Raw genomic sequence first — 26,672 nt, forward strand, 5'->3', positions numbered from 1 at the left:
CACTGGAACACTTGGCTAGAGAAATAGCTGGTACTAAAGTTTAAATTTTTAAATTGTGTTACCTGGTCCCATAGCCTTTGTTGTGCCCAACAGACTCAGCTACTTCTTGATATCATGTGTAGTGAATCAAAAATGGGAAGACTTGCTTTGGTGAAGCTGAGCTGGATCATACCTTTCCAGTCAAATTGTAGAGAATGCTTCTGCCTTGTCTCCACACCTTGATGTTGGACCCTGCCAATGTTGAGGGGAGCATTATCAATGAAGCCTCCATCTCCCAATAGCTGCTTATCTGTTGACCATCACTCATGACCAGATATGGCAGCACTTTGACCTGATCCAACGGTCGTGGGGTTGCTTAGCTCTGTGTGTTCCATGTTGTTTTTGCTATTCAGCAGGCTTGCAGTGTAGCATTAACAGATTGGCACCTTATTTTTACGTAAGACTAGTAAAGTCCTGGTAGGTCTCTATGCACTCCTCATTAATCCAGGGTCAACCAGCTGGCTTGATAACAATGGTGGAATGATGAATAAGTTGTGCCATGTAGCTACAGATTCTGATGGAATACAGATCTGCTTGTTGAGAGTCCACAGCATGCCATGGATGCCTATATTTCATTTGCGACATCTGTTCTGAATCTATCATATTTAGCTTGACTGTAGTAACACACGTCATGCAGGGCGTCTCATGAGAAGACAGGACTGTGTCTCCATCATAAGGACTGTATAGTAATAATTTCTACCAATAGCTCCATGAATAGGTGCATTTGCTCGATGTAGATTGATGCCCCAAGTTACTACAGACAGAGTCTGATTGTTACATCTTTCAGGACCCAACTGGCTTGGACAGTGAAGTTACCAAATCACTCTATGATAGGCAATAAGAACCCTACCCACAGTACATTGTGTTCTCATTGCCAGAAGTTTTGTCAAGAATAACTTTTATTTTCTACCAAGTTAATGTACTATGGCAGTCAGCACAGATTTTGGATTGTTATAAGATCCCAAACATTACTCTAACTAGTGCTGAGAAGCACCTTCTAACTAAAGGATCCATAAAAGAATCATCACCTTTACCTTTAATGATTGAAGTTATACATGTTACAACAGTAGCTACAGCTTTAAGACACTAAAACTCATTAAAATTACATTTTCAGCTGAGATTTGTACACATTTCAGTGTTGTGCTGATTATAATGTGAGCATCAGCTGAAGAACCAGTTTCCTACAACACAGTTGCGCTACGAGAGAAACTGGAATAATTATATTCTTTTGAAAATTATCAAGTTAAAACACATTAGGTAGCTTGTACAAATAGGATCCAATTTCAGGTTGAGTACCCCTTACCGGAAATTCTAAAATCCGTAAAGCTACGAAATTCTACATTTTTTTGAGTGCGAACACAATGTCACAAATGGAAAATTCCACAAAGTGCTGGGAAGGTTCCCAAGAGATGCGCAGGTCTCTGCACATCACAGACTATTCTGGGAAGTTATGTAACATATGCAATGAACAGGAGTTAATGGGAAAAAATGGAAAAGTACTGCATAAAGCAAAAAATTAACATGTCTATTGTGCACTGAAAGAGTGGATTTGTCAGCAGAGTGAACATATGCCACTTAATGGCTTACTGATCATGACACGCATAAATCTCTCATACAAACTGAAAATTGAAGGTAATTGTGAATATTCATCAAGCTAGTTACAGAAATTTGTTACCCTGTACATTATAGTAATGGCATGTAATAATTTTTACTGTTAATTACGTATGTATGATGAACAAGCATTAAGACAAAAACTGCTTACTGGTAGCACATAAATTCAGAGTCATTCAGAACACATCATTCAGGAATGATATCGATTCCAAGCTATCTCATTATATATTCCAATGTCCGAAAAAATCCAAAACACTTCTGCCAGCAAACATTTTGGATAAGTGTTACTCAACTTGTACAATAATAAAATATGTTTATTGTTCAGCGTGTTGTCAAATGAATAATAGTTAAGCCATAAATCAGGTTTTGCATCCATGATTAACTGACCTCAGTACACAATAGACCACAAGACATAGGAGCGGAATTAGGCCATTCGGCCTATCAAGTCTGCTCTGCCATTTCATCATGGCTGATCCATTTCCCTCTCAACACCATTCTCTTGCTTTCTCCCCATAATCTCTCATGCCCTGACTAATCAAGAACCTATCAACCTCTGACTTAAATGGACCCAATGACAGTGGCGGCAAATTCCACAGATTCACCACCTTCTGGTTAAACAAATACCTCCTCTTCTCTGTTCTAATGGATATCCCTCTGTTTTGAGGCTGTGCCCTCTGGTCCAAGGCTCTCCTATCCTTCACCCCCCCCCCAACGGAAACATCCTCTTCACATCTACTCTATCTAGGCCTTTCAACATTCAATAGGTTTCAATGAGAATCCCCCTACTCCGCCCCACCCTTCTAATTCCCAGCGAGTACAGGTCCAGACCCTTCAATCACTGCTTTCCTTCCTGGGATCATCATCATGAACCTCCTCTGAACACTCTCCAATGTCAGCCCATCCTGTGCTGAAATAAGGGGCCCAAAACTGCTCACAATACTCCAAGTCAGGCCTCACCAGTCCCTTATACAGCCTCAGCATTACATCCCTGCTTTTATATTCTCATTCTCTTGAAATGAATGCTAATATTGCATTTGTCTTCCTTACCACAGACTCAACCTGCAAAGATGGGTTAAGCACCATCTCCCTAGTAATAGCAACTGCACTCTCTTCTGCCCCTTGACACTCTCAAATGTCCGGCACACTACTAGTGTCTTCCACAGTGAAGACTGGTGAAAAACATTCAGTTTGTCCACCATTCCTTGTCCACTGTTACCACTGCTCCAGTTGTTCGATATCTACTCTTGCTTCTCTTTCACTCTTTATATATCTGAAAAAGTATTTGCTGTCGTTTTTGACATGGCCAGCTTACATTCTTATTTCATGTTTTCCCCCCTTATGTTTCTTTTAGTTGTTTTCTGTTGGTTTTTAAACATTTCCCAATCCCCTAACCTCCCACTAATTTTTGCTTTATCAAAAGCCCTCGCTTTTGCTTTTATGTTGGTTTCAACTTCCCTTGTCTGCCACGATTGCATCATCCTGACTTTAGAATACTACTACTTCTTTGAGATGCATTTATCCTGTGCCTTCCAAATTGCTCCCAGAAACTCCAGCCATTGTTACTCTGCTGTCATCCTTGCTAGTGTCCCCTTTCAATCAACTTTGACCAGTTCCTCTCTCATGCCTCTGTAATTCCCTTTACTCCACTGTAATACTGATACATCTGACTTTAGCTTATTCCTCTCAATTTTAGGGTGAACTTTATCATATTATGATCACTGTTTCCCAAGGGTTCCATTACCTTAAGCTCCCTAATCATATCTGGTTCATTACACAACATCCAAACCAGAACTGCGGATCCCCTAGTGGGCTCAACCACAAGATGCTCTACAAAGTCATCTCAGGCTTCCCAGAAATTCTCACTTGGGATCCAGCAGCAACTTGACTTTCCCACTATATCTGCCTATTGAAATCTATGACTAATATAACATTCCCTTTTTGACATGCTTTTTTTAAATCGCTCACTGTAATCTTTAGACCACATCCTGGTTACTGTTCAGAGACCTGTAAATAATTCCCATCAGGGTCCTCTTACCCTTGCAAATTCTTAACTCAATCCACAAGGATCCTACATTTTCCACTCCTGTGTCACCACTTTCTGAAGATTTTTTTTTAAAAACAAAAAAAGACCAGCAGAGCCAAACCTCCTCCTCTTCCTACCTGCCTGTCATTTTGATATCTTTTGTGCATCCTTGAATATTAAGCTCCCTACTATAATCATCTTTCAGCCATGACTCCATGATACCCACATCACACCTGCCAATTTCTAACTGTGCAACAGATCATCTACCTCATTTCGTATACTGCATGCATTCAAATATATCACCTTCAGTCCTGTATTTGCCACCCTCTTCAATTTTGTTCCCCCATAACACTGCAATCCACTGACTGCAATTTTGCCCTATTATTCGCCTGTCCTTCCTGACAGTCTCACTTTCCACTACCTCTGCTTGTAAAGCAACAATCCTATCCTCAGCTCTATCACTCCAGTTCCCAACACCTGCCAAATTAACTTAAACCCTCCCAACAGCTCCAGCAAAACTGCTCACAAGGATATTGGTCCCCCTTGGGTTTAGGTGTAGCCCATCCCTTTGTACGGGTCACACCTTCCCCAGAAGAGTTCCCAATGATCTATAAATCGGAAACTCTGCCCTCTGCACCAGTTTCTCAGCCATGCATTCATCTGCCAAATCATCCTATTCTTGCCCTCACTGGCATGTGGCACAGGCAGCAATCCAGAGATTGTTACCCTGTTCTATCTAGCTCTCTAAATTTTCTCTTTAGGACCCCTCTTTTCCTTCCTATGTCATTGGTACCAATATGTACCAAGATACCTGGCTGCTCACCCTCCCCCTTTAGAATGTCATGGACATGATCCGAGATGTCCCTGAACTTGGCACCTGGAAGGCAACATACTATCTGGGTGTCTTTATCGTGTCCACAGACTTTTCTGTCTACTCCTCTAACTATGGAATCTCCCATCACTGCCTTCCCTTCTGATCCACAGTGCCAGAGACACAGTTGCTGCAGCTTCCCCGGTCATCCCCAACAGTATCCAAAATGGTATACTCGTTATTGAGGGGAATGGCCACAGGGGTACTGTGTACCAGCTGCCTATTTCTCTTCCCTCTCTTGACAGTCACACATTTACCTGCCTCCTGCAACCTAGGGGTGACTATCTCCGTGTAGCTCCTATCTACCACCTCTTCAGTTTCCTATCGAGTTGCAGCTCCAAATCTTTTAACACTTTCTTTGAGGAGCTGCAGCTTGAAGCACTGGGTGCAGATGTGGTTATCAAGGAGGCTGGAGGTCTTCCAGAATTCCCATATCTCACAAAGAACAAAACACAGCTAGCCAATGGAGCCATTCTTACTGCCCTGACTATACACTAACAAATGAAGAATGAGCAAGAGAAAGCTTACCAGATACTTACGTCACCCAAGTCTATTATCACCCAAGCCCATTAAGCCAAAGACAAAATTCTCCCCACTCTAACACTGCCCCACGACCAACAAGAACAGCTTCACTTGCCCCCGTCTTATTTTTATTGATTGGCTGCTGTTCAAGCTCTGAAAAAGATCAGCTATGAAGCGCTGATGCTTAAAGTTCTCTCCCTGATCTGGGTGAAAACACTATCTTTTTGTCTCTGAACTCCGAATGGGTGCAATTCAAGCTCAAAATACAAGCTCATTGCTCCCTCGACAAAAATTGTTGACCAAAGAATCTGTTTATTTCCCCTCACAAGCCTAGTGTAAGGTGCACAATTTTAACAAGACAGAGTTTTGAGTAAATTGGGTTTTGCTGAATAGAATGGAACGAAGTTAGAAATAGTGACAGGGAATTCACAGAGAAACAACACCATTCTCCTGCAAACTACAACCTGTTTGTAATATAACAATTCAATCAGTGAAATATCAACAATTCTTTAGCTTGCAAACGGGCTCTTTCTTGGTTGACATTCAGGACAAGTTCTCTCAGAGCAGTGGATGACCCCCTGTTATCCCACAAGTACCACTGAGACTGCTAATATCATTGTTCTCTGACCCTTTATATAGAAACATAGCAAATAGGTGTGGGACTAGGCCATTTGGCCCTTCAAACCTGCACCATCATTATGATCATGGCTTATCAACCAACTCAGAACCCTACACCAGTCTTCCCTTCATACCCCCTGATCCCTTTAGCCAAAAGGGCCATATCTAACTCCCTCTTAAATATAGCCAATGAACTGGCTTCAACTGTTTCCTGTGGCAGAGAATTCCACAGATTCACCACTCTCTCTGTGAAGAAGTTTTTCCTCATCTCGGTCCAAAAAGGCTTCCCCTTTATCCTCAAGCTGTGACCCCTCATTCTGGACTTCCCCAACATCGGGAACAATCTTCCTGCATCTGGCCTGTCCAATCCCTTTAGGATTTTATACGTTTCAATAAGATCTCCCCTCAGTCTTCTAAATTCCAACGAGTCTAAGCCTAGTCGATCCAGTCTTTCATCATATGAAAGTCCTGCCATCCCAGGGATCAATCTGGTTAACCTTCTTTGTACCCCCTCTATGGCAAGAATGTCTTTCCTCAGATTAGGGGACCAAAACTGCACACAGTACTCCAGGTGTGGTCTCACCAAGGCCTTGTACAACTGCAGTAGTACCTCCCTGCTCCTGTACTCGAATCCTCTTGCTATGAATGCCAGCATACCATTCACCTTTTTCACCGCCTGCTGTAACTGCATGCTCACTTTCAATGACTGGTGTATAATGACACCCAGGTCTCGTTGCACCTCCCCTTTTCCTAATTGGCCACCATTCAGATAATAATCTGTTTTCCTGTTTTTGCCACCAAAGTGGATGACCTCACATTTATCCACATTAAACTGCATCTGCCTTGAATTTGCCCACTCACCTAACCTATCCAAGTCACCCTGCATCCTCTTAGCATCCTCCTCACAGCTAACACTGCCGCCCAGCTTCGTGTCATCCGCAAACTTGGGGATGCTGCATTTAATTCCCTCATCTAAGTCAATATATATTGTAAACAACTGGGGTCCCAGCACTGAGCCTTGCGGTACCCCACTAGTCACTGCCAGCCATTCTGAAAAGGTCCTGTTTATTCCCACTCTTTGCTTACTGTCTGCCAACCAATTCTCTATCCACATCAATACCATACCCCCAATACCGTGTGCTTTAAGTTTGCACACTAGCCTCCTGTGTGGGACCTTGTCAAAAGCCTTTTGAAAATCCAAATATACCACATCCACTGGTTCTCCTCTATCCACTCTACTAGTTACATCCTCAAAAAATTCTATGAGATTCGTCAGACATGATTTTCCTTCCACAAATCCATGCTGACTTTGTCCGATGATTTCACTGCTTTCCAAATGTGCTGTTATCACATCTTTGATAACTAACTCTAGCATTTTCCCCACCACCGATGTTAGGCTAACTGGTCTATAATTCCCCGGTTTCTCTCTCCCTCCTTTTTTAAAAAGTGGAGTTACATTAGCCACCCTCCAATCCTCAGGAACTAGTCCAGAATCTAAAGAGTTAATGAGACCAGTCATTTAAATCATACATCCTTTGAGATACATTCAAAACAAGGTGAAAATTTGGTAACATCAGTAAAATATAAAGTTAACTGTATTCTTACCTTTAGAATAAGTCATTGGTACTGCCAAAAATATTGGGAAACACTTGGGTGAGTGGCTTACTCACTCAACTTCATGAATAGGGACAAAACTAATAGGTGTGAGTAGTTGGACATAGTTATTGAGATGATCAGGGGACGCTAGCACAAATTCTGTTGCGTTATCAAGCATATTCCATCCACTTCCAATGGAGGGCCAGCTTCTTAATTGTTTGGAAACCATACAGATAAACTTTGACTCAAACAACCATGGAAGTTTTCATTTATCTTTCGGGACAAAAACAAGAAAGCGTCATAGGTCAATGATTTCCTGGATTACTCTAGCAAATTACTGCAGGTCGTTCATTTGTACGCACGCGAGTCATACAAGTAGCCTGGGAGCTGAAGTATGGAAATGTCAGGTTTTTTTCCATTCTTCTATCACCTTCATCCATGGTCAGAGTAAATGCTGCCAAAGCCAGCTGGAATAATATTTAATAATTGATTTTTTCCTTCCTCTGCATCGATGGTGACTCTTGCTTCTGTACAATTCCATGGGCAACACATATTAAATATGAGCCATGACTGTCTGTGTCAGTGTTTTTGTAGCAGGAAAACGAGTGGAGTTGATTATACTTTGTTTTCCAAAAAACTTCCAGGTCATTGTTCAAACATTTATTCAGTAATTTAACACTTTCAATGCACTTATTTTAACTCCAGCTAACAATTGTGAGTTATTCAAATAAAATTCTTTGTTGCAAGTCTAAGTTAGGTGTTCCTGAGAAATAGTGACAAGAGATTTCTCCTTGTGGTTTCACCTTATCACTTGACAGCTTGTAATCCTTCCCCTCTTCACACCTTATTCTAGTTTCTTCCCCTTTCCTTTCCAGTCCTGATGAAAGGTCTCTGCCTGAAATATTGACTCTTTATTCCTCTTCATAGATGCCACCTGACCTGATGAATTCCTTCAGAATTTTATATTTTGCTCTCAGAAAAATGATATTTTATTACATTATCATCTGTTTCACTACTGCCATACAATAGTGGAATGAACTGGTTGGTTTGAGTTGGCATAAGAAAACATGCTGAGAAATTATTTCAGCAAGGATAATGTCAATGTGGTGCCAATATTAAACAAATAACTTGATACCCAATACAAAAACTCATGATTATTCCCAAAATATGCCATTGCTTGTCGGAAAAATTATTAGTTATAAATCCACGTGTAAATTCACTGAGTGTTTTGTTATATTTAATACAGACTAAATACCATAAATACCATAAATACTAAATACCATAAATACCATAAATACTAAATACTCCTGTGTGCCACAAGTAACTAGAGACAGATTTCACCCTGTTCGGTTAAGATAGATCACAGGACAGGATTTTTTTCTGATAGCTCACTGGTGACGCCTGCTGGGAAGTACGCTTGCATACTTGATCTGGGGTTTGTAAGGAAAATATTGGATTTGGCTATTATGTTGCCTAATTGCTCAAAGCCTACTCTGTATAAACATACCACAAAAATTCCAACAAAATGACTTGGTTGGGATTCAAGAGGCCAGCAAGCACATAGTAATCAGAAATCAGTTACAGAAAAAGGGGAATATGGAAAAGATTTTGTTTTGGCATATTCAGCTCCAAGTTGTAAATGAGGCCTTTAAAGATTTATTTTTATGAATGCACTATCTCAATCTTCTTCTATGGAAAAGGAGAATCTTTCAGAACAAAATTCAGCTCGAGTTTCACAGATTTATAATGAATTCTTCCTGCATCAGTTCTACAGAAAGGATACATTTATAAAAAACAATGATTTTTATTTACCTGCTAAATCTTATCTTTCATTTATCTGATGTGATTTTACAGTTTTGCAAATGAAAATACCAGAAAATTAGCACTCATCTTTCAACACACCCTGGTGCTCTGCTCGTTTGTCTTTTCTGAGATCAGCATCACAGAGTTAATTGTTTTCTTGGCTTGCTGGACTTGTGTTTTTTTATAAAATATTAATGGATTCCATAGAATGTGCATTGTGTAGTTAATATTAAAATGTTGCTGTTCAGCTACCCTTCAAGTGAAACAGCTAGCCAAATTGAGGCCTGGTTTGGTTTTTGCGATGGCTTTAACATCAGTGCAGATACACTGAATTGACGTTAATTCACAATGCACCAAGTGAGCTCTATTTCCAGCTCTTCGGCAGAGAGATAAGTCATCTAGGACTATATAGAGAACTGATAAAGATGTTTCGTAATTACTGCACAATGCACTCACACCATGAATATAGCGCAATCTGCAAAATGAAAATAACTGAGCACCCTTTCTCAAGAGTAAATCAATGCCAAGTTTCCTCTATCAATGTTATATCAAGTATTTCTAAACTCTGTCATTATTATGGGGAAAAAAATGAAATTGCCATTTTATTGTGAATAGACTATACATACGATTCCAACAATGTAGTATTTTGCAGTCTGTTATTGTTAAGAGACAGTAATAGAATCGAAAATGTCACCTACCCTTCTTCTGGATTCTTCAATGGCTGACAACAATGCATTATCACGTTCATTCTTCAGAAAACCCTACAGGATATAGAAAAACATTCTTTATAATTCTATCACACCAGAATTCACCACTGAATATATTTCTAGCATAACCGCAACATCTGCTTAATTGGGGGGGGGGGGGGGGGGGGAGAGACAGGAAAATTAGATAAATGGAATCTGCTGAATGTAACCAACCAGCTGAAAGTATTTTTCTACAAATATTTTAAAAACTTGGTGCGGCACATACAATTTGTATCATCTGAAATTACACCCTGTTAAACACCATTACAGGTTTATGGCAATAGCCTACAACCAGAGTCTCAATTGCGCATTGAACTAATGACAGTGAACTCACTCATTTAAAATTGCAAATACACTCTTTAGACAGTATATTCCTCAGATTGCCGCCTATTTGGCACAAGCTCCAATAACTGCCATTCTGATAGGAATAGGAAAAGTTAATGGAAAAATTTGTGAATTTGCGGCTTCCCGCTAGTCTCTCCCTGCAGGCATCTCTATTGCTCCCAAAGCTGTATAGCAACATCACTGAAAATGATAGGTGAAAAACAATTGCTAATTAGTTTATCGTCCTTGTCATTTCTCATCTCCGAACTGCAAACCTGTTTTCATCTGGTCCCATACTCTATGCAGAGTGTGCACAATGGTGCAGCAATCATTCAAATGACCCCACCCCATCTCAGAAGTCCATGGACAATGACTTCTGCCTTGACATTGCACTCTAATTCTTGCTGTTGCCAATTTCTAAGTTTCTATGTAGTGCAAAAAGCAGTGATTTTAAAAAATATATTGCAATTCAGAACATTTTAAGCATGCTATTAAAATAATGTGAGCCGATTCCATCTGTGGTATACCTCTCCAAAGAAATTTGGATTTTACAGTCATTCCACTGTGGTTTAATGCTTGGGAGTGCAATTTTCCAAATAATTCTCCATTGAACTTCTTCACATACTAAAAAGATATTTCTAATCGTCTTTTGAATATACTAGAAGCAAAATGTAGAAATGGTTTCAGACAGCAAACAAGCTCCATATGACGCAGTTACTTGACACACCCATCCTTTCAGATATAAACCTTTTGAAACAATGGATAATTAGAATATCTTTGAATGGATGCTTCCTCTGAAATAAGAGGAGCATGACACTAATAAATCACAGTTTAATTGTACCGAGAAAAATAAAAAGTAGTTAGTTGCAAGCTTTAATAAGCATTTTTCAGCCTAATACAGTAATGGCAACACAGAAATCCACATTTGTATCAAGCTAAACACAAAGTGGCATTGGATCAAATTTCAATATTTCCTGTTGATAATTAAATGGAATTTACATGCATATTTGAATATAATAGCAAAAAAGTAAAAATATTTTACATGACATTTTTATTTAAAGCATTAAAAATCTATTTGACCCTTCAACATTACTGCAATTTGACAACCAGAGTAAAACGATGAATTTTATGAAGGAATTTGACCTGAAATTTCACCAAAAAGGCAAAACTATAACTGTTGAGAGACATTGCCATCCTGGCCAGGTTTTTTAAATATTCTAGACCAGAAGAAAATAGTTCAGTTCCAAAAAAGGAAACAAAAGACCAAGATATAGGAGGCAAAGACAGCATTAGCAGCCCGAGTCTATAAGATTTAATGATTGTATAACAATCATGGGAAGATATTAAATGAAAAAAGGTCTAGATGGTTAAGAATAAAGATCAGGTGGAGAAAATGAAAAAGAATGCCACTGGTTCAGCATCTGTACAGCTACCATTTCCACAGTCATAAAATCTGGACAAAGAATTGCATTAAATGACTTTCTATATGCAACAAAATGAACAGCTCCAATAGTCAAACTACAAGAAGTTACATATTTGCAATACTAAAATACTGTAGCCCTTTATACTTACTGCACAGCACTCTCCTTGAAACAGAACAATCGAAAATGGCAACTGATTAGCAGACCGTTATGACACGAAGCTTTTGGCTATTAGGCGCAGCATGACCCCACCCCAAAATTATTATACGTTGGGTCTTACATGGCCACCGCAAGACTAAAATGAATTTCAAAATCTGTTTCCTTACCTGGAGAAAATCCCTGTATTTTGACAGACCTGATGTGAGTTCAAAAGGCGTACCTGATGGAATTTGCTCTGCCAGATATGTGCCAGTACTCTACTGAATAAAAGAACTGATGCATATCAAGGCCATTCTAGCATTCATGATGCTCCTGATCATTTTCTGATGCTGCCTAATGCCTATCTTCTTGCTGTAGCTCCCTTTGTACAGCAAAAAGGCATCAAGATTCATAGAACTGTTGATACAGTCAACAGTACGGGAGCATAATTAACCAGCAGCTGAGTGTCTAGGGAGCTGACAATCAGCTGAGTCGATTTCAAATGCGTGCACTGCAGTTCACCCTTTCCATAGTATTGCAAACTGTGAATTCCTAAACCTCAGCCGTCCAAAACTGGTTGCTCTGATCAGTGCTATGGTTTTAGGGTTACACAGAGATTTTTTATTGTTAAAGGACTGTACCAATATCAATTTTAGGTAGGGGAAGGCAGGGAAGACAGAAGGGAGGGGAAGAGAGGGGGGGTGACAGCAAAGAAAGATGATTCAACCTTTTATCTCCTCCCTTGGCCCACTGCAATTTATGATAATGGGAATTTTTGATGACTTCCGACATCCTGCCTTGAAATCAGGCTAATAATCCTTTTAGATGTCATGTTTTGTTAATGAGGTATATGTGGCTGCAGAAGGAAGCAACGCTGGGAAATGCAGTTTAATCACAGATGTGAAGCTATTTTCTTAAACTAGCAGCTTTTACTGCCATATGTCATGAAGCATGGAGAGGAGATGTAACATTTTCTATCTACCCTCACCCAGCAGCACAACTGGTCAGCATCCACCATTTATGCAGGCATCAATATCACTGTGTGCCTTTGTTAACTGTTGGCCAACTGCAGGTGAGAAATACAGTAACATTAATAGCCACTAGCCACATAAGCACAATATGGAACATGCTATATCATTATTATGAGAATTTGACTGAGCTCCCTTGCTTTTAGGGTGAAAAATCAGTGTATCGCAAGCTGGCATTCATTCAAAAATGATCATTTTTGCGACACTATAAAAAATTGTCAAAATTCAGTCTGCAATATCATAAAACACTGGATGATTGTGCATTATTGCACGTACCACAGTGACTATAAAGCTGAAGCAAATTAGTAATTTTCTTAATGAAGATCTGCATATTAGTTACTAATAATGTAACCAAAGTATTTAGTATGGTTAACAGAAACACTGTGCCATTTTCAAAGTAGAATCCAATCAATGAAAAACTTGGAAAATTTTAAGTCAAAGATTATACTCTCCATAATTTTTCCCCAGCTTGCTTTATTGGATTTTAAAAATAGTTTATATAATACTAGCAAAATGAATAATTCCTTGCCGGTCAAACCACAGTTACATCTGGATGAGCAGCTGGAACAAGACCTAACACGAGCGCTGATCTTAGCAACCAAAATTTGACCCTTTTATTCTGTACAACCAGGCAATTGCGTCTCATCAAATTGCAAAACTCCACAGAAACTTCTAGAGATAGTAACGCTCAATCAATTCAGCTCAGAGTGGGGCATTTTTTGTTATAAAACAAATACAGACGATATTGCACATCTATTTCGTCAGAACTTTTTAAAGGTAAAATCACATTCATTTTATTACTGGATCATTTATTCCATGCTCTTTCAAATTAAAATAATGGTGTTTTTTTTTACATATTATTAAACTGACAGAATGGTTAAGATATAGAAACCCATGCAAAAGAAGCTGGACTATCGGATGCACTCTAAAAGATGGCCCGTACCGAGGATTTTTATTCCCGACACATTTAAAGCACAATGGTAAAAATAGTTCCGATCCTTCACTGTGCAAATGCTTGGCAGCTATGCAAGCAGATTCACACCCACTAAACCAACATTTCAACTGGAATGATAGGTTTATCTTCTACAGACAGGGTCAGTACATCTTGCAGAAAAGCTTAACAGGAATGTTCTTTTATAACAATTAACACAGTTGACATTTCGAGCTGAGACCCTTCTTCACAACTGTGTCCTGAAGGGTCTCAGCCCAAAATGTCGACTGTTCCTTCATTTCCACAGAAGTCTGCTTGACCTGCTGAGATCCTCTAGTATTTTGTGTGTGCTGCTCCGGATTTCCAGTATCTGCAGAATCTCTTGTGTTTTGTTGTTTAAGAGCTCATATGATAATTTAATTTCAGGATAAAGTAACATCAACAAATACCGTTTGCTGCTCTCAAGATGTACTAACATCTGACTCCTTGGTTTAAATTACAGTTGAATCATTTAAAACTAGCAGCAAACTATATAATTTCCATTTTATATATATAATGATACAAAATTCCATACAACCATAATCAACAGCAAAATAGTAAGAAATTTTGCAACCTCTCAGTTTTAGTTTTACAATTGTCAATGCACTAACAGGTTAATAACCATGACTTAAGAATTAATTCAGCCTTTTCATGGGGATCTTAAAAGAGATCATTTATCTCCAGGATAAAATTTGATGATTACTGATCATTCACAGGAGTGAGTCAGCACAGCCAGGCATCTTATCCCAAATACAGGTACTTTTGTTCTGGAACTTAAACTGCAATTAGCTTCAAAATGAGTTACATTACTGATTCTTCTATTTTAAATAGTCCCAAGCTCAAGGGCAAATATAATTTTAAAAAATACACAACAGAACAGGGAACAGGGAAACCTAATACTTGTAAGGAGTGTACGAGAGTGCTAAAGCAGATTTCAATTAATGTGTTTTTTTTAATGACCAAAAGGGTGCTTGATTCCAGTCACTATTAATAAAATGGAGCTTTTCATTCAGACCTATTAAGTTATAAATGACCATAAAACAGCCCATAATTTCTCCGGCTCCCTCAGAAGACGATATAGGACAGAAAATGTCACAATGACACAGTGGATGCTTCTCTGCACATCAAGAAAAAGCAGAAGCCAGTGAGTGTTGAGTGGCTGATCGAGAGTTCGGTGCCATCACTGGGAGTCTAAAAAAAATCATACTTTCCTGTATTACAATCCCTCCCATGAGAATGCAAATTCTTCTTACAAGTGTCAACGAAACACTGATCAAGCCATTGAGACAGCAGTTACAGGAGTAAGTGGTTCTGGAGTTAGATCATCACAGGTGGATCTGCCTCCTAGACACAACTGTTCAGACCTGAAATTTAAGGATGTGGAGGCCCAAGTGAGTTACGACTCCCAAGAAGTATCCCATGAGATAAGGCAGGCAGTAAATGCCGTGTTTCCTCACTCAAATGGCCAAAGGCCCACTGGTACTTAACAACGTCCTATTTTTATGTTACAGAGTTTTAACAATGACTCAGATAGACATAAATTTTTAAGTACTAGCAAATATAAAATATTAAAAGGTACAATTTTTTAAAACTTGCTTTTATTGGGCATTTTCCAAATAATAAGTGATCCTGTTCAAATAGGATTGCTGCTCCTATGCTTGCTCTATATGAGACAAAGTTGAGGAACTAGGTGCACTATTCTTCCAGTAACTCTTTAGTTCTCAACTGTTCTGCCACAATACAGCAGGAGGTTAAATCCAGATTCCCAGTTTGATTGGAACACAAAGTCCAAGTTGAGCTGTGCCAGAAATGCAATTGCCTGCTATCATAATTTACAATTAAATTTTAATAAAGAAGGTTGCATTGTCTCTTAGAGAAAGCTCTGACCACATGTGGATTTTGGACTGAATGACATCTCCTCAAAACCAGGAGTTGAAGGGAAGCAGCGGCTACAGGCCTTTGGCTGACACACACACACCATCCTGAAGTTTAGATGCACTATCACTGAGTTCACCGATGGAATTGTGGTGCATTTGTTGAACTGTGATGTACTTTTCAGCTTGCGCTGTTAAAAAAGGCAAACAAGGGGAAGTAATTTATTTGTTTTTCTTTTAAAGTTTTTAATTCCATGTGCATGGATCATTTGTGAAAAATAATAAATAATAATTGCAATAGTTTTTAAAACGCCTCTTCAGAGAAGTTTAAAGAGCCTGTCATGACCTTTGGAAGCCAGCAAGCAAATGTTCTGGGACTAAGGACTCAGGATATAGTATCCGAGGCCTATCATGACTCAGGACATGCCAAGTATCAGTCAGATACAGAGAATCAGTTTGTTCACCCCACTTGATCTAGAAAACATGCCGCTGGGGTATGCTCAGTGCAGCAGGCCAGGTGCAGGATGATCGGAGCCAGTAAAGCAAATTGCACAATGACAAAAAAATTAGCCAATTACTGTGTGAAGCGTCACAAATTAAAGTCCTGCCCTCCGTATATTTAATATAACATGGAGAAACAATGGACTGTCAATGTAAGAAATGTAGAGGTTCAACCTGAGATGCTGACTGTCCATTTCCCTCCATTGAAGCTGTCTGACCCACTGAGTTCCTTCAGCACCTTTGAATTTGCTCCATTTTAAAATTTTGCCCTGATATTCCTCAACTTACGGCAACTGGTTGGAAAGGGTTTTGGGAGCGATGGGAACTAGACAAGTGTCTTTTTTAATCTCCACAATTTAGGTTATATCAAGAAGTATGAAGAAGTGACTTAACTTCATATTCAAAGTTCAAAGCTCAAAGTACATTTATAATCAAAGTATGTGTAGTACATACAACCTTGATTCATCTCCTTAGAGGTAGCCAGAAAATAAAGAAACCCAATAGAACCCATTAAAAAACTGTCAAACATCCGATGTGATAAAAGAACAAATCGTGTAAACAATAAAAAGTAAGCAAATAACATTCAGAACTCAAGTTCATGGAAGTGATCTCACAGCCACTAGACCAGTCATCACTGCAGCCGCTCCAGGAGCACGTTAGTCACAGGCCACAGCCTCAGTTCAGTGCAGAGCACCAAACAACACCAGCCCATCCCTCACCCCTGTCCCTGACATCCTGACCTTTTTAATCTGGCCTGGTGCTTAAATTGGCCAAACATCGGCTCTTTCCTCGCTCTCAAGTCTGGGCCCCACTGCCACGATTCAGCCCGTATGCGCCATGCCACCACCACCCTGCACCTTTGAGACTTCAGTTCATACCCCAAAAATGCCAGGACTTACAGGCGGTTTCAAAGCTCAGCTCCGAAAGGGAAGTTACAGGCTATTGATTGCAGTGATTCCTGGTACATAAAGGTTTGCACAAAGCCAGAGAGCTGCAAATGGGTATGTTTAAAACAGAATCGATTAAGGAACAAACAAAAGACTTTTTCAGAAAGATGTCTCAAGGACTAAAGAAAACATCTCATTTCATTGTCTGCTTCAAGCTAAAATACATGCAAGCTGAATACATATATTTAAATAAAAGTATTTGGTTCAGTCCATTTTTATTGGTGGCAAAGGTGAAAGCAAAGAGCAGTATGCAGTCTTCAAGAAATTAAAATATTTTGCACTAATTAGGAAAATACTGAAAACATATCAAGCAGAGATCATATCGGTTTTGTGCTCTGTTCCCATCCTCCATCTCAATGACACAGCAGCTTATTGTCATGCTGCTGTTCACATTTGTACAAAGCAAGTCTGTCTGCACATCCATGTCAGCAACTAATGAATCTGACCCAATGGTGGCTTTAGTCTACCATTAAGCCATTAGTACGAATTTACTCCTCCCATTCTCTCGCCCCTGGTCGCTTCATATATTTTGAGTTGTATTATCCTTCCCGTTTCCCTCTGCCATCTCCAATGCATTATCTGCCTCAATCTCTATTAGCAGCGTTTTGTCCCTTGTGATTTATTAAAGGCTCGAAGGCAAGCTTGATCCAACCACTGACTGACCTGCTGATTGTGTCCATTTCCAAATGTTAATCCCATGCAATCGTATCAAACAATCAAAGGCAGTTTATTTAGGCAACAGTAAAAGGCCCAGCATCCACGGAAGCAGCGGCCCATTACAGATATCAGGACATCGTGCCATCTCCACTGAGATTCCTGGTTTTCTTTTTGCAGTTGTGAAGAGATTGCCCTACACTATGGGTAGCCATAGAAGTTAGTTGCAGGAAAGTCAAACTAATGCCTAATTAAGCTGTACCATAATGGCCCAGAAAATATTGTGCAATAAATCTCTTGTATTTTCAAAAGGAGAAGATAACCATTAGAAGTTCCTGCAAACTTTGAAATAGAAGCATTTTTAAGTATTGTTGAAAGCATTACACGGACTTATTTCGTAAAAAGGGTAATGTTAAAAATAAACATGGTCAGATTTTGATAGTAAATTCTGTCCTTATCCCCATAAATGGTAGCTTTATCAAATTTGGAATGAATATCTTAAAAATATACAAGTCCATTCAAAAAAACCTGCATAACAATCCACATTCATTTTCAATCAGATAAGCGGACTGCAATATTAATGAGGCTAATATTGGGGAAAAATGAATTTAAGTTGCACAGCAGTAATTAATTCTACAGCCAGATGAATACTGGGGTATGATAGTCAAGAATCATTGGCACTATATTACAAACCATCTGAAGCACTCAAAACAGATGCAGCAATAATTTTAATGGAAAAGCTTGAACAAATTCTTAAGCTGTATCAGGTCATCTAAATCAGATCTACTCTGATTGACTGCAGCCCAACCCACTATCATGTTGATAATGAATTCAACAGAAGGTCATAATTCACCTCCAAAATAAACTTTGCAGTACCAGTCTAAGAATAATTCGTTTTTATGTAACTCTTTACCAACTTACAGCCAGTTCTTGGAATTTTTCATTAAAGACTTGTTACTAAAGCAGCGGCCAGTATTATGCAGCTGAGATTTTGTTGTGCAATTTTGCCATTTAACTGCTCTAATGAGATGCAATGACAACAGTCAATATCTACTTTGATTGCTGAATAATGCCAGATTTGCAACAATGTTAATACATTGTGATAAAACACTCAAGCCAACAATGAAATAATCATTAAAAATAAACAGTAATAGGAAATGAAAAATGAAACTGTGCCAAGTCAAAACCTCAAAGAAAAAGATTGAGAGATGGATTAGAAGCTAGAAACAGAACAGGGAACAAAGACAAACAAGGCATCATTGAGAAATGACTCAGTGATATAAAAATAATTAGAATTACACATACAATGGCATGGAGCAAATAAGTGCTGTCTAACACCTTGCATAAACTTGGATCAAGGCGATAGGCGAGAAAAGGCGATGGACGAGAAATATGGTTCCTAGTCAATACCATTCTGCATGCGATTAAAAGTATATTCAAGTGGTCTGGGGTGTCTGGGACATTTTAAGTGGCAAAAATAGGAATTAATCAAGGCAATTGTTTGATTATTCTTTGCAATGCCATTATGTAAAAATAAATAAAACTGAATGAATTTTTGAAAAATGTTTTCACCCTAATGTTCTTTACCCAAAGTGTTATGGGTAAACAGTTCCAACTGTCCACTGTTCCTTGGCTCACTTTCCCAGTCAATCTAGATCCTGTTTGTAATCTTAGACACAGTAATCATCTTCACCATACTCCAATTTTGGTGTCATCAGCAAACTAATTAATAATGCCAATTACATTCTCATTCAAATCATTAATACATATGACACACAACAGAACACCCAGCAGCACACAAATCTGGAAAACAAGAAGTCATACTATCCTCTGACTCCTACCAAGTCAACTTGGTACCAATTGGTTAGCTCACACTGGATCCTACGTTATCTAACTTTACTGATCAGCCTATCACCCAGGACCTTGTTAAAAGCCTTGCTAAAATCCATTCAAGATCATAAGACCACAAGACACAGGAGAATTAGGTCATTCAGCCCAGAGTCTGCTCCACTATTTCACCGTGGCTGATTGTATGATCTATCCCTCTCCACCCATTCTACTGCCTTCTCTCCATGCATACCTTTCATCCTACCTTCATTAATCCTCTTTAGTACCTCCAAGAAACTCAACTAAATCATGAGACAAATTCCCATACAAAAACCCATAAGACCATTAAATATAGGAGCAGAATTAGGCCATTTGGCCCATTGAGTCTGCTCCGCCATTTCATCATGGCTGATCCAATTTTCCTCTCAGCCCCATTTTCCTACCTTCTCCCCAAATCGCTTCGTGTCCTGACCAATCGAATCTATCAACCTCTGCCATAAATATACATAAAGACATGGCCTCCACAGCTGCCTGTGGCAAAGAATTCTACAGATTCACCACTCTCTGGCTAAAGATGTTCCTCTCATCTCTGTTCTAAGAGGACACCACTCTATTCTGAGGATGTGTCCTCTGGTCTTCCACCATAGGAAACATCCTCTCCATATCCACTCTATTGGGTTTTCACTATTGGACAGGTTTCAATGAGGTCACCCTCAATCTTCTGATTTCTAGTGAATACAGGCTCAGAGCCATCAAATGCTCTTCATTTCTTCTCCAGCTTCCCACATTTTCCTATGATACATGATACACTTGGCTAGGCCCCAGTGATTTATCCTATTTTATGTGCTTTAAAACAGTCAGCACTTTCTCTTTGGTAATGTGGATATGTTCCAAGACATCACTGTTCTCTTCCCTGCATTCCCTAGCTTCCATGACCTTCTCCATCACAGATGAGCACATAAGAAAAAAGCTATTTCTAGATCAAATTAAAAGTAGTTCCCAGAAATAAAACTGGGTGTTGTGTCACGATAGTGGAGCACGAACCCATCCCTCCTCTCATTTTCTCCTCTTCACAGATCATTTGGAATCTGAAAATGGATTCTTTCTGTAAAATTCAAGAAATTGCATCAAGCCCCAGATATATATCAGTTATATCACAATATCATTATCTATTTCTGGGTGAAAAGCATAACCAACTTCTGCTACATAGTTAACTTGTACTCAAATATATTGAATGAAACAATCACTTTGTTTGAAGGATCATCTTGAGCTACATCTACATACCATGCCAATTGCTCAACTTAGTAAAATGCAGAGGTATTTGAAATAAATTAGGATGCATTACAAACAAATCATCTGCAAGAACTAGTGAGAGAGTTAAAAACCAATTGCTATAATTTGTACAACTGCACTAATCAGTCAGTAATTACTAATTTTATTTATTTTGTAGCGATACAGTGCAGAATAGGCCCTTCAAGCCACACTGCCCAGCAACCCCCGACATCCCGATTTAAGGGACAATTTACAATGACCAATTAACCTAGACTATTGTGAGGAAACCGGAGGGCCCGGAGAAAAGCCATGCATTCTACGGGGAGAACGTACAGAGACTCCTTAGAGGATGACAGGATTGAACTCCGAATTCCAACACCCCGAGCTACAATAATGTTGCGCTAACTGCTACACTACCATGGCACCCACGTTTCCTGTAAAACTAGAAGCATTAGAACTTCTGATCGGACAGATTAAATTAGTAGCGGTACACTGGCCTGAGCTCTTTCTTACCCAATAAGCGAACAATGATGGATGATCTATTATTTCCAGTAATATTGCAGGCTAAATGGGATTTGCTGTTATGACATACACTTCTAAAGCAGCCTTGATATTGTGGTTAGGCAAGCATCTAAGGTGCATCTCCAGGTTTTAAAAAAAAATCAAAAGTAGGCAAGAAATTTGATGAGAGAAATATATTTTAGGGGGGAAAAAAACATCAGGGTGGATTAACCATTTTCTAGTATACACTCAGTGACCACTATCTGATAAAGTAGCCACTGAGGGTAGGTTCGTGGTCTGCTGCTGTAGCCCATCCACTTCAAGGTTTGATCTGTTGTGAGTTCAGAGCTGCTCTTAAACACACCACTGTTGTAACACTGAGTTACTTGAGTTACTGTTGCCTTTCTGTCAGCTAACCAGTCTGACCACTCTCCTCTGACCTCTTTCATTAACAATGTGTTTTGGCCCACAGAACTGTCACTTAAAGGATGATTTTGTATTTTTTTTTTGCACCATTCTCTGTAAATTCTAGAGACAGTTTCACATGAAAATTCCATTCAGTAGTTTCTGAGATAGTCAAACCACCCCGTCTGGCTCTAAGAATCATTCCATGGTACAGGTCATTTTGATCACATTTCTTCCCCCATTCTGATGTTTGGTTTGAATTACTGAACCTCATGAATATCTGCATTATCTTGTGCATTGAGTTGCTACCACATGATTGACTGATTAGATACTTGCATTAATGAGTAGGTGTACAGATGTACCTAATAAAGTGGCCACAGAATACACGCAGTGAAATTGCTTTTGACAGCTTATTATAAAATACCAATTCTGCGAACAATTGGTTGGGTTGCCGACTCTGCAGTTGGATAACAATCCTTCACTCTTCCTTTAGAAGTGCAGTTATTAACATTACACCAATACATTAATAAATAATCCAAAGCTTCTTATAACACTCTATTCAGCTCAAATGCGAGACACATACATCAAGCTAAATAGCTTTGTGGTAAGGGATCAGCAAGTTGATGAGAGACAAAGCCAGTCTGCAAAGCAAAGCTAATTTGGACAAAAGGACAAAAAAAAATCTTTACCCTTCAAAGGCAATTAAAGGTCCTGGTACACATGTCCAAGCTCCCATTTTGGATCCTCATCTGAAGCATTCATTCCCTTTGTTCATAAAATGGACAACATACTTTGAATTTTATTACTGTGATCACTTAGGTCTGGCTGGAAGTATTATCAATTAACACACATCGAAGTTGCTGGTGAACGCAGCAGGCCAGGCAGCATCTCTAGGAAGAGGTACAGTCGGAGGTTCAGGCCGAGACCCTTCGTCAGGACTAACTGAAGGAAGAGCTAGTAAGAGATTTGAAAGTGGGAGGGGGAGGGGGAGATCCAAAATGGTTCTCCCATCATTTTGGATCTCCCCCTCCCCCTCTCAAATCTCTTACTAACTCTTCCTTCAGTTAGTCCTGACGAAGGGTCTCGGCCTGAAACGTCGACTGTACCTCTTCCTAGAGATGCTGCCTGGCCTGCTGCGCTCACCAGCAACTTTGATGTGTGTTGCTTGAATTTCCAGCATCTGCAGAATTCCTGTTGTTTGCAGTATTATCAATTCCTCGGTTTGATCAATTCTTTTCTGCGTTTCTGAATAAACTATGAAAGTCCATATTATGAAATATGTAGTGGTAATGCAGACAGAAAACCATCACCTTAGGTAATAATGAAAGGAAAAAATCCACAGCTATGGGTGGAAAAACATAATTAAACGGCAAATAGAATTCTGAATCTTATGTAAAAAGACACCAAATATCAAAACATTGAGGTACTGAATTTGAATTAAACTTTGAATAGGTGAGTTACACTTTTGCTAACAGCACAATGGTTTTCTTAGAGGAAAACAATTTTAGATCAGATAAAGTAGACAACAATAAGTCACTGGATGATATTCAAGAACAAACACCAGAAGCTGAAGGAAAGCTTGAAATTGATTTATTTTCCAAAAAAGAGGTTATGATAGAAATCAACAAATGGTTTTGACAATGATAAAACAAAATGGGAGAAAGTAATCTGTGAAAAGGTGAACTTAATTAATAGTAAAGCATGCAACATGAAGGATCACCAAAGAATGATAGGAGATTATTAGAATGAGAGAAACTAAGCATTTTAAAGTCTTTGTTGATCAAGCTACGATCACCATTCCTAATCTCTCCTTTGGCTCAGCATCTGTACTTCTTCCCTCCACATCTCCATTAAGAGGCCTCCATGAGAATTACTAAAGTTATTATTGAATGCAAGTTGTCATAGGAACAATCTCTTGAAGATTGCCTGCAGCAGCCAACTTTGACAAACATTAATCAACACTATTGACAAGGTGATTAACTGTTGTAGACACTTGGCCATAAATATTCCTTATTAAAGGATAAATATTATTAGGTAGACCAATTATAAATATCATCCTTGAATTACAAAGCTTAAAATTCCAACAATGATCATCCTTTGAAAGCAGTCATTGCACCAAATCAATATCGAGCATGATGTGTTATTGAAGTATGATCAGCTCAGTTTTCCTGGGAAGAAACAGGTGACTTAATTTTGGCAGGGTCTTTATAAAACAGTAAAAGCAAATCAGCAAAATTATCCAAATTTATGAGATTACAATAGTAATTACATAAGAAACTCAGTCATCAACAAAAGTAACAGTCTACATATTAGATTCAGGCCTTGTAGCATCCTGAAAATACAAATAAGAGCTTCAAAATGCACAAAGCACTAACCTACATGAAGAGAGTAACAAACTTAATATAAATAGCAGTACAGGTGTCCCCCGCTTTTCGAACGTTCGCTTTACGAAACCTCACTGTCACGAAAGACCTACATTAGTACCCTGTTTTCGCTAACAGAAGGTGTTTTCACTGTTACGAAAAAAATCAGCACGCGCTCTGAGCAGCCGCTCTCTCCCGGATTTGGAACGGCATTGCTTTAACACGTGCCTGTGAGCAGCCGTTTGCAAGATGAGTTCTGAGGTATTGGACAAGCCTGAAAGAGTTCGTAAGGGTGTTACACTTAGCGTAAAACTAGACATAATTAAACGTTTTGATCGTGGTGAACAAAGTAAGGACAATGTGAGTTTGGCTTGTGGAAGCTGACGAAGATGATGTTGAAGAGGTTTTGGCATCCCATGACCAAGAACTGATAGATAAAGAACTGATAGATGAAGAGCTGATGCAATTGGAAGAGGAAAGGATAACAATCGAAACCGAATGCAGTAGCGAAATGAACATGAAGCAACTGCGTGAGATTTTCGCTGCAATGATAAAGTACGACTTTAATTTTGAAAGGGTACGTAGGTTTAGGGGATATTTGCAGGATGGTTTGAGTGCTTACAAAGAACTGTATGATAGAAAAATGCGTGAGGCTCAGCAGTCAAGCAAGCCTTCCACATCAGCCACAGCAGACGACAAATCTCGACCTTCGATATCGAGGCGGCCAGTCATAGGAGAAGATGAGCCGCCTGCTCTAATGGAAACAGACGACGAGATGACACCCCAGTGTCCCACCACCCCAATCCCCAGGCCACGGATTGATACCAATTCACAGAGAATGCAACGGCAGCCGGGAGGCACACAGCACATCTTTAAGAAAAAAGCCAAAATAAACAACGCTAATTAATTAGGTGCTGCCCGACACGTAAATGTCGGCCCAGATCAGAGGCGATGCACTGATCTGGGCCGACAATCACGTGTTGCGCGGCACGTAATTAATTAGCATGTTTATTTCAGTTTTTTTCTTAAAGATGTGCCGTATGCCTTCCGGCTACCGCTGGACCCCTGCATGCTTCACGGCAATGTATCGGTCAGTGGCCTGGAGGGTGGGGGCCACTGCACCATCCCAAGCTGCGACGACTCAGTCTAACACACCACCATCAGTGTGCTCTGCGCTGTCCCAATTCCGGTAAGTGATACTACACTGTACATACGTTATTTCTACTTTATATAGGCTGTGTATTTTTACGTGTTATTTGGTATGATTTGGCAGCTTCATTGCTTAAAGGTTACTGGAGAGAGTGTTTTTGCCAACGGCGCTTGCGTGAGATTTTCTGCTGAGAGCACTTGTGTGAGATTTTCGCTTCAGAGAACAGTGCCGGCAATGATTGTGGAAAAGTATTTCTACTTTATATAGGCTGTGTATTTATCATATCATTCCTGCTTTTACTATATGTTACTGTTATTTTAGGTTTTATGTGTTATTTAGCATGATTTGGTAGGTTATTTTTGGGTCTGCGAGCGCTCACAAAATTTTCCCATATAAATAAATGGTAATTGCTTCTTCGCTTTACGACATTTTGGCTTACGAACCGTTTCATAGGAACGCTCTACCTTCGGATGGCGGGGGAAACTTGTACTCTGTTAGCAGTGGATCCAAAAGATTAGAGCAGCATTAGGTTCCCAATTTGTCCAAAAGAAAACAGTAAAAAAAAATCCTGGGCCTTCCAGTTGTACATTCACACATATTAACTGTCTAAATATTACATTGTCTAAATATTATTGGATGGGTATTCAACATACCTGTGGGACGTCTGCAAACAAAATTATCGTAACGTAAGCAACTTTACAGAAGTGGACGCCAGAAATGCATTCATTTCACAGAAAATCAAACAAAGAACTGTTAACAACAACTCTGGGAAAAATAGGAAACGGATCAGTTGATAAAATCAGACTGATAAAAACTTACAGTCAATAGAAAACTAAAATATAAATTGTTATAATTGATTTATTCCTTTTAATCAATACATTTAAAGACTATTCCTCAGAATGTTAATAGTGGTAAGGTGGAGAGACACTCAAAAACAATGGCCACTCCAGGTCCAACCAAAGATGTATTTGTTTGCTGGCTGGCTGTCTGTCTTTATTACGATCACAAGCCACTGTTGGATACGAAGAACATCAAGTACTGCATCATGAAGCACCATCCCATCAATGCGCTGCTGCCCTCCAGTGCTGGCGCAATGCCAGAACAAGGTGGATCAGGACAATATCCCATAAATTTAGTCATGCCACTCACGGACTACGTCTATTTTTCCTTTATGACTATGTTTTTCTGAAATCATAAGCATGTACTATTTGTGTTATCTGTCATATGTTTTACACCTTGGTCCAGAGGAACATTCATTTATCTATATTCATGAATAGCTGAATGACAATTAAACTTGAACTTGAGAATATAGCAAAAGCAGTCACAAATCTTGCCCATTCCATTTGTCTCAAACTGTAGCAGTCATAACCTATGATTAAATTGTAGCAGCTTTCAAAATAATTATTATACTTCTGCTCAAGAGAAGTGACCCAGCATTGGCATTATAACAAGTTGCCACACAGTGTTT

The 26,672-nt window shown here is 39.2% G+C and overlaps 1 protein-coding gene across 3 annotated transcripts in view; it reads right to left on the bottom strand.

Annotated features, from left to right (window-relative positions):
- The window catches only part of nup93 (nucleoporin 93), a 168,334-nt gene that overhangs the window by 70,555 nt on the left and 71,107 nt on the right, over nucleotides 1-26,672 (bottom strand). For 2 of the 3 annotated variants that reach the window (XM_072279474.1, XM_072279475.1), the window contains exon 4: nucleotides 9,782-9,844. In XM_072279474.1, the coding sequence (XP_072135575.1) occupies nucleotides 9,782-9,844 (63 nt within the window). Of the gene's footprint in view, nucleotides 1-7,289; nucleotides 7,443-9,781; nucleotides 9,845-26,672 lie in introns of those variants that run through there. The other variant, XM_072279476.1, reaches the window with a different exon arrangement.

The sequence above is a fragment of the Mobula birostris genome, chromosome 15 (genome assembly GCF_030028105.1).
Source record: "Mobula birostris isolate sMobBir1 chromosome 15, sMobBir1.hap1, whole genome shotgun sequence".
In the NCBI taxonomy this organism is placed as follows: domain Eukaryota; kingdom Metazoa; phylum Chordata; class Chondrichthyes; order Myliobatiformes; family Myliobatidae; genus Mobula; species Mobula birostris.